At 55.0% G+C, this 8777-nt stretch overlaps 2 protein-coding genes across 2 annotated transcripts; one reads left to right on the top strand and one right to left on the bottom strand.

Moving 5' to 3' along the window:
- Positions 1-385: 385 nt before the first annotated feature.
- ENH_00056960 (hypothetical protein, conserved) lies at positions 386-2581 on the top strand (the record flags this gene model as incomplete). Its single annotated transcript, XM_013581709.1, has 5 exons — positions 386-1057; positions 1292-1482; positions 1682-1787; positions 2072-2164; positions 2363-2581. 5 exons carry the CDS (start codon positions 386-388, stop codon positions 2579-2581), a joined length of 1281 nt encoding a protein of 426 aa, XP_013437163.1.
- A 2216-nt stretch (positions 2582-4797) lies between these two features.
- ENH_00056950 (hypothetical protein, conserved) lies at positions 4798-8304 on the bottom strand (the record flags this gene model as incomplete). Its single annotated transcript, XM_013581708.1, has 8 exons — positions 4798-4947; positions 5159-5240; positions 5547-5620; positions 5845-5951; positions 6196-6274; positions 6443-6499; positions 6775-6845; positions 7092-8304. 8 exons carry the CDS (start codon positions 8302-8304, stop codon positions 4798-4800), a joined length of 1833 nt encoding a protein of 610 aa, XP_013437162.1.
- Between the last annotated feature and the right edge of the window lie 473 nt (positions 8305-8777).

Here is an 8777-nt window from a genome sequence, read left to right as displayed (position 1 = left end):
GCAGCAGCGGCTGCTGCTGCTGCTGCTGCGGGCCACCGGCACTGACACATCCGCTGCATGCACTTTTGGGGCTTTTTGCTGCTTCAGCCCGCGAGCTTTAGCGCAGCAGCTTTTATTTTGTTTTGTCTTCTCAGCAGCAAAGAAGTTGAGGGGTTTTTGCAGGTCGCCCTGCAGGGCGCCGCCGCGGTCCCTAAACCCTAAACCCTAAACCCTAAACCCTAAACCCTAAACCCTCGTCCGCAGCCCTACATGTTTGCGCAGAGAGGACATGGCCTGGCGTGGCCGTTGGGTCCTCGGAGTTCGTCTCAATGCGGCGCAGAGGTCTTGCGCGGCCGGCCCTAAACCCAAACCCTAAACCCTAAACCCTAAACCCTAAACCCTCGAAATGTGGGACGCCCACAGGCTCCCCCCGGGGGCCCCCCCCTTCGCTCCTGCTGCTGCTTTATCTGCTGAGGGTTTTGCTGCGCTGCGGGCCTTCGAGGGGGGTTTGGGGTGTATAGACAGCAGCAGCGCATCCATTCAGGGGCTTTCTGCTGCTCTCGTGCATGCAGCACATTCGCCAGCAGTTTACCACTGTCTTGCTGCTCTGAAGGCGCAGATCCAGGCTGCTGCTGCTGCTGCTGCTGCTGCTGCTGGGGGCGGAGCAGCAGCAGCAGCAGCAGCAGGCTCGGGGCAGCTCGTGCTGCTGCTGTACGTGGTCAACGATGTGCTGCAGCGCTGCTGCAGCTGTGGGGCCCCGTTTTTGCTGCAGCTGTGCCTGGACCCGCTGCGGAGCCTCTGCGCAGCAGCAGCAGCAGCAGCAGCAGCAGCAGCAGCAGCAGGAGCAGCAGCAAATGGACTGGATGAATTCAAAAGAGTTCTCGAAATCCTCAAACAAAGAGACACTTTTGGGGGCCCCGAAATCTGCGAAGCTCTTATGAGGGTTTTGGCTGGACAGGATGTGCAGCTGCCGCAGGTCCCCAAGCAGCTCATGCTGCAGCAGCAGCAGCAGCAGCAGCAGCAGCAGCAGCAGCAGCGCCTCAGCCACAAAGCCGCAGATGCACCCGAGGGCAGATCGGTGAGAGTTCCGTCCCCAAAATGCTGCTCTCTAAGACGCTGCCAGCGCAAAGGGTTTAGGGTTTAGGGTTTAGGGTTTAGGGTTTAGGGTTTGAAAAGGTGCGGCGCAGCAGCATCTCGCATAGCGTCCGTAGCAGTTTATGCTGCTGCAGCAGTCGCTGCTGCTGCTCATGCTCATGCGTGGCTGCTGCTGCTGCTGTTGCTGCTGCTGTTGCTGCTGCTGCTGCTGCTGCAGGTGAAGGGCCCCCAGACACTGGATGGGTACCGGCTGCACTATCCTTCTGCTGCAGATGCTGCAACAGCAGCAGCAGCAGCAGCAGCAATTCCAGCAGCACCAGAAGACACAGCTTTTAAGCAGCAGCTGCACCGAACCCTCACACTTGCCAATGACTGCACTCTCACCATCAGAGACGCCCAAGACAGCAGGTAAACCCTAAACCCTAAACCCTAAACCCTAAACCCTAAACCCTCGTGCTGGGGCAGCAGCAGCCGAGCCCTGGGCCCTGGGAGCTGTCCGTGGCGCGCCGTGGCCGTGCTGGTCTTAATCTTGCTGCTGCTGCTGCTGCTGCTGCTGCTGCTATTGCTGCTGTTGCTGCTGCTGTTGCTGCTGCTGCTGCTGCTGCAGGAAGCGACAGAATGCGAGGGTTTTGGAAGTGCAGCAGCTGCTGCAGCGCCTCGCCAGCGGGGAAGACACGGAGGAGCAGCAGGCGGAGCTCAATGAGCGGCCACAAGTAGGGTTTAGGGTTTTAAGGGTTTAGGGTTTGGGGTTTGGAGGGTTTAGGTCTTGGGGTTTTGAGGGTTTAGGGTTTGGCGCTTGGGGTTGGCCCAGAAGGGTCAGGGTTTGTAGGGTTTAGGGTTTAGGGTTTAGGGTTTGGAGGGTTTGGACAAACGGCGCCGTTTGCTGCAGCTCTCAGCGCCTTTTGGGGCCCTCACACCCAGGGTTAGGGCTAGGGTTTAGGGTTTAGGGTTTAGGGTTTAGGGTTTAGGGTTTAGGGTTTAGGGTTTGTGCCTGCAGTCTGAAGAAAACTTGCGCACAAGTTTAACAAATGCAAGAGCGCGCATAGCTCGACTATATGAGAAGGAATGGAATAAGACAGTGCAGCTCCAAGTAAACCCTAAACCCTAAACCCTAAACCCTAAACCCTAAACCCTAAACCCTAACGTCTAGGGTTCCGGTGCAGTGCGAGCACGCCGTGAGCCCTGGCCGCCCGAAGCACGGCCCAGGGGCGGCAGCCGCGGCGCAGCAGCTCCAAACCCTAAACCCTAAACCCTAAACCCTAAACCCTAAACCCTTTTTTTGCTGCAGGAGGCTTTCTTGGTGCTTGCGCAAACGGTGGAGCAGCGCATGCAAGAAGCTCTTTTGCGTCACTGCAAATGCAGAGAAATAAAATTAATATTTGACAGAGCAATAGCTGAAGCGAAAGCAGCAGCAGCAGCAGCAGCAGCAACAGCAGCAGCAGCGCCGGCAGCTGCAGCAGCAAACCCAGAAGCAGCCGCAGCAGTACACGCTGCGCCCAACTCGTAAACCAACACCGACAGCAGCAGCAGCAGCAGCAGAAGCTGCAGCGCTGCTGCTGCTGCTGCTGAGACATATGTCTGTTTGCTTCAAATGTGACAGAGTAGCAGCAGCAGCTGCTGCTGCTGCTCCGAGTCCGGAAGTGGCAGCAGCAGCACCCGCTGCTACTGCAGCAAACGCTGCAGCAACCACCGCTGCTGCTGCTGCAGCTCTAACGTTGCTGCTGCAACAGCACTTTTTTTTGAACTTATGGCGGGATTTGAATTGGGTTTTGGGTCGAGTTAGCTGCAACTAGAGCCTTGCTGCTGCTGCCGTTGCTGCTGCTGCTGCTGCCGTTGCTGCTGCTGCTGCTGCTGCTGTTGTAGGCCACACCTGCTGCTGCAGCTGTGGCTGCCAGCAGCTTGAAGAGCTTTCGCCCTAGCCCTCCGGAGCTAAAAGAGGCTCGCTGCAACAGCAGCAGCAGCAGCTGCAGCACTAGCAACAGCAGCAAATAGCAGGTGCAGCAGCAGCAGCCAACAGCATCCGCAGCAGCAGCAAGAGCAACCAACAGCAGCCGCACCAGCAGCAACAGCAGCCACAGCATCAGCAACAGCAGCGAAGAGCAGCGACAGCAGCAGCAACAGCAGCGAACAGCAGCCAACAACAGCAGCCAACTGCAGCGACAGCAGCAGCAGCAGCAGCAACAGCAGCAGCAACAGCAGCAGCAACACCAGCAAAGACTCTGAGTGTTTGAAATGGCAAAGATTATATAAAGTGCCAAAGCGAAGCTGCGTTGGGCAAGTTTGGAAAGGGCGGGCCGAGGTGTACGTACACCAGCAGCACTAAAGCACTTTGCTGCAGCACTTTTTGAAGAAAATAAAAATGAAGAAAATGGAAAATAAAACGAACAAAATGAAGAATAAAGAGATCTGCAGCAACGCATGCAAGTGGGGCTTTTGCACTTGGAAAAAGTGGAAGCAAACAAACTTTTGATTTCTCGAAAATCGCAAAAAGTCACAAATAATGTCTTTTTGGAGAAGTGCAAAAGTGCATATTTCAAAAACTTCAAAAGTTGCGGCAAGTGCCGTGCATGCGCTGTGCGCACGGGGTGTACGTACACCGCAGTGCATGCGCAGCAGCAGGTGGAGAGAGGGGAAGCAAAGAAAACTCTTGCCGCTGCTGCAGCAGCAGCAGCAGCAGCAGCAGCAAGACTCTCCGCATGCACGGCAGCAGGAAAAATACCAAAGTCAAGACAGAATTTGGATTGAAATGCATTCAAAAGCACAAAATGAAGACCCGGGGATTTCAAACAAGAACAAACTCTGAATTTGCGAAGACAGTTCGCTGTACAGGCTCAGTTCGGGTGTATGTACACTGCATGCATGCCGCAGAACAGGTGCTCAGTTCGGGTGTACGTACACTGCATGCACGCTGCAGCAAGCTAGTGCGGAGTCGGCCACTTTCCCCATTTCATTTCTTCCAAACAGTGCATGCATGCAAAAGTCCAAATAGCTGCATTAAAGTTCCTTTTTGCAGATCCGCATGCGCTATTAGTGCAGCAAAACAAAGTATAAACATTTATTTCATTTTTATTTATCTTAGTCCCCGCATGCACGTACACCGCAGCAGCAGCAAATGCAAATCCTTCGTTGCTGACACTCCGGGCGCGCATGCGCATGCATTCGGGTGTACGTACACTCGCGCAGACACACCTGCATGCGCATGCATGCGCCTGCATGCGCATGCATGCGCATGCACTGCGTCCATTCTTTTGCTTTTTATTTCTCTTCATTATCTGCAGGCCCGAGGGACAGGCGCAGATTATCTAAACTCGCAAAGGCTCCTTTCCTGCCGCATGCACACGCTGGCAGCACGCAGTGTACGTACACCCCAGGCCCGCCCAGCTGTACGTACACCGCAGCGCCCGCCAGCTGTACGTACACCTCAGCTTCCCCCAGGTGTACGTACACCGCAGCGCCACCCAGCTGCACCTACGCCTCAACTCCAGCCAGGTGTACGTACACCTCAACTCCAGCCAGGTGTACGTACACCTCAACTCCAGCCAGGTGTACGTACACCCCAGTTGCATCCAGGTGTACGTACACCTCAGTTGCGTCCAGGTGTACGTACACCTCAAAGGCTGCGTGCGTTTGCGCTGGAAGGCTCTGTTTCAGCGGCTGGCGGCGGCGGCGGCGTGCGCAGGCCCAAACCCCATACCCTAAACCCTAAACCCTAAACCCTAAACCCTAAACCACCATTTCTTCGTCCTCTTTCACATATTTCTCCACGTAACTCCTGTAGTCCAGCTGCGCCCGAGAGGACTTGTAGCGCTCCAAAGAAATGCTAGCTATCAAGTCTGCGTCTATGGGGCTTCGCGTGTAGCCCGCCTTCCGCACCTTCGCGCAAACCCTAAACCTAAACCCTAAACCCTAAACCCTAAACCCTAAACCCTACCCCGGCTGGTTGCACTGCCCCCAACCTCCCAAGCACAGTATCTGCATGCACTCCGCCGATGCAAACGAGGGTTTCGCTTCGACGAGAGGGACGAGCACTAAACCCTAAACCCTAAACCCTAAACCCTAAACCCTAAACCCTAAACCCTCGTACCAGCGAAACAATCGTTTCTTCCTTGCTCATGTTCATCTCCGCTGCCACTTCCGGCAAGTAGGTCGCCTGGTAAGTCCGGCCCCTGCGCCAAAACCCTAAACCCTAAACCCTAGAAGGTGACTTTTAGAGCTTCGTCCATGCACAAACCCTAAACCCTAAACCCTAAACCCTAAACCCTAATCCCCAGGATCTGGGCAGAGCTTCAGCTGTTGTGGAAACCAGCGCAGAAACAGCATCTTTCCCAGATCCGAGGGTTTAGGGTTTCAGCGCTGCTTGCTAGGGTTTGCTGCCACTAGGGTTTGGAGATGGGACTCGAAGGGTTTACAAAATAGTGTTTTAGGGTTTTGCAGATTTAAAAACCCTAGCACTGATTAGGGTTTAGGATCACCTCGGTCCCGGCACAGTGAATTTAATGGTGATGCCGTGGACGCCAATTTCCCAGTCATAGGCGTCCACTCCCGGCTGCAGCACAAACCCTAAACCCTAAACCCTAAACCCTAAACCCTAAACCCTAAACCCTAAACGCGAAACTGCGAATCCTCAGCTCGCAGCCCTAAACCCCAGCGAGCTAAATGGAAGCTCCTTGCTGCCTTTCAGAGTCCGGAAGCCCCAGTCCCGCCTTCAACCAAACCCTAAACCCTAAACCCTAAACCCTAAACCCTAAACCCTAAACCCTAAACCCTAACCTCGAAGCTGTGAAGCAAGGAAACCTGGCAAACGAGATCTGGGATTTCTTCCGGAGTGATTGGGTCAAACCGGGAGTCTTGCAGAGCGCTAATTAGCGCATAGTCCTCTGCACACCCAAACCGCAAACCCTAAACCCTAAACCCTAAACCCTAAACCCTAAATCCTGAGGAAAAAGCCTTGGAAAATAAGCCTCAAACCCTTGGCCGCGAAGTAAAACGCACAAACCCTAAACCCTAGCAATGCGTCTCGCCGCTCCCTAAACCCTAATGAGCAAGGTATTGAGAGAGCCAACGCACTAGACCCTAAACCCTAAACCCCAAAACCCTAAACCCTAAACCCTAAACCCTCACTAAGTTCCACAATGGGCGAGGGTTTGAGGGAGCCAGCGCACCAGACCCAGACCCCAGACCCAGACCCCAGACCCTCCCCCTAAACCCCAAACCCTAAACCCTAAACCCTAAACCCTAAACCCTCACTGAGTTCCATTATGGGCAAGGGTTTGAGGGAGCCAATGCATCCTCTCAGCTCCAAATCTGCTTCTGAAAAATCTTTTTTTTTGTCTTTTTTTTTCCAAGACACAAAAGCAGGTGTACTTACACCTTGTTCCAGCAGCGCCAACACCGAGTCCGGCGGCGACGGCGGAGTCCGCGACAGCTGCCCGCAAAACCCTAAACCCTAAACCCTAAACCCTAAACCCTAAACCCTAAACCCTAAACCCTAAACCCTCGCCCGAAGCCCGCGGGCGAAACCCACACACTAAACCCTAAACGCCACGTCTGCAGAGGGAAGAAGCGCAGAAGACTTCACGGGGAGAAAGTTCCTCCAGCGCCGAAACCCTAAACCCTAAACCCTAAACCCTAAACCCTCGAAGCAAGTCGTAAGCTTTAAACCCTCAGAAAACCCTAAACCCTCAAACCTCGCAGCCTTACGCCAAAGTGCGACAACAGAGTGTCAAACATCCACGCGCACATTGTTTCATCGGCCCTCACAACAATCTCGCCTGCACAGTCAAACCCCAAACCCTAAACCCTAAACCCTAAACCCTAAACCCTAAACCCTAAACCCTAAACCCTAGATTGCAAACTCCTGCTACACTGAGCGACGGCTTAGCTGAGCAAACGCAAAACCCAAACCACCTCTTCAGCAGCAAAGAAGACACTCTGACTTGGGACTTCGAGTTGGCGGGTCAGTGCTTAGGGTTTAGGGTTTAGGGTTTAGGGTTTAGGGTTTGGGACATAGGGTTTACCCGTGAGGCTCTGGGCGCGCAGCTTGCGGGGAGAAGCAGGAGAATCCTGGGGCTGTTCTCCTGTGTCTCCAGGCATTTTGCTGCTGCTTTCCTCCTGCAGGAGCTCTTGCTGCTGCTGCTGCTGCTGCTGCTGCTGCAGCACCTGCTGCAGCTTGTCCTGCAGCTCGTCCTGCCGCAAACGGAGGCTCTGCACGTGCTGCTCCTGCTGCTGCACCTGCTGCAGCAAACTGTGAGACTCAATGAACAAAGCAGCAAGCTGCAAGTTGTCACTTCCACCTTGCTGCAGCAGCTGCAGCAGGAATTGCAGCAGGCCCTGCTGCTGCAGCAGGCCTTGCTGCTGCAGCAGGCCTTGCTGCTGCAGCAGGCCTTGCTGCTGCAGCAGCCACTGCGGCGGCTCCTGCTTCGCGTGCTGCTGCCACAGCTGCTCCTGGCGACTCAGCTGCCTCCGCTGCTCCGACTCCTGCTGCAGCTGCTGCAGCTGCTGCTGCTGCCGCTGCACTTGATTGTGCAGCTCTTGGTGCAGCAAATGCAATTCTTGCTGATGCAAGTGCAGCTCGAAGCTCAGCTTATCCTGGTCTTGCTGCTTCTGGAGGCTGCTGAGCTGCTGCTGCAGCTGCACCAGCTTGTGCTGCAGTTCCTGGTACTGTTGCTGCAGCTGCTGCACGAGCTGGCGGGCTAATAAAAGCTCAGGCTGCTGCTGCTGCTGCTGCTGTTGCTGCTGCTGCTGCTGCTCTCGGATCTGCAGCTCTTCCTCGTGCTGCTTCTGCAGCTCCTCCAACTCTTGCTCGAGCTCCTGCACGCGCTCTGCCCGTTGCTGCAGCTCCTGCTGCAGTTCGTGCTGCTGCTGCTGCTGGTGCTGCTGCTGCTGCTCTAGTTTCGTTTTGCTTTCTTGCAGCATGTGTCTCATCTGCTTCTCCTGGTGCTGCACTTGCTGCTCCAGCGCCACCACCCGCCTGGTCTGCTGCAGCTGCTTCAGCTTTCCCGCTGCTGCAGATAGCGGGAAGGCGACAGCACAGAGGATAAGACAGAGAAACAAAAGACGGCGAGCAGCAGAGGTATGATTACTGCCAGTGGCGTCAGCAGCAGCAGGTATTGCTGCTTCGGCGTTGCTGCTGCTGCTGCTGCTGCCGCCGCCGCCGGCAGCCAGGGGCGCTTCGACTTCGGCCGTCGGGGCCCCCTTTTGCGGCCAGTGGTTAACCATTGGTCTGTGCATGAGGAAGTGGGATGAAGAAACTGAATTGAATTAAATTGAAAAGAACCTTCAAACGAAAAGAGCGACGAAAAGGAAAAAAGGAAAGCACGGAGGCGCTGGAGGGAGCGGTTCGTGATTCACCCCACCTTCTCTCGTTCGATTTGCGCCGACTCTGCCGAATGAATGCACAAATTTATTTATCTAATTTTCAAACTTATTTAAATAATCAAATTTCCGTTCGAAATGAGGATTAAATGGCAGCACAGAGCTCCCGGGATGGTGCTCGGCGGTGCCTTCCTTTTCTGAGCTTGCACAGCAGCAACTGGCGCCGTGGTGCAGGTGCTGCTGCTGCTGCTGTTGCTGCTGTTGTGGGGCGCAGCTGCAGCTTCTTGCGGCTAATTTAACGGCATCAGCTGTGTGTCTATAAGAGCTTTCAGCAGTGCTTCTGCATATGTGCTGCTGCTGCTGCTGCTGCTGCTGCTGCTCCCGCTGCA

Source organism: Eimeria necatrix, genomic scaffold, assembly GCF_000499385.1.
Source record: "Eimeria necatrix Houghton genomic scaffold, Enh_scaff479, whole genome shotgun sequence".
Classification (NCBI taxonomy): Eukaryota; Apicomplexa; class Conoidasida; order Eucoccidiorida; family Eimeriidae; genus Eimeria; species Eimeria necatrix.
Note: the sequence above shows the minus strand (reverse complement) of the source record. Positions and strands in the feature narration are given on the sequence as shown.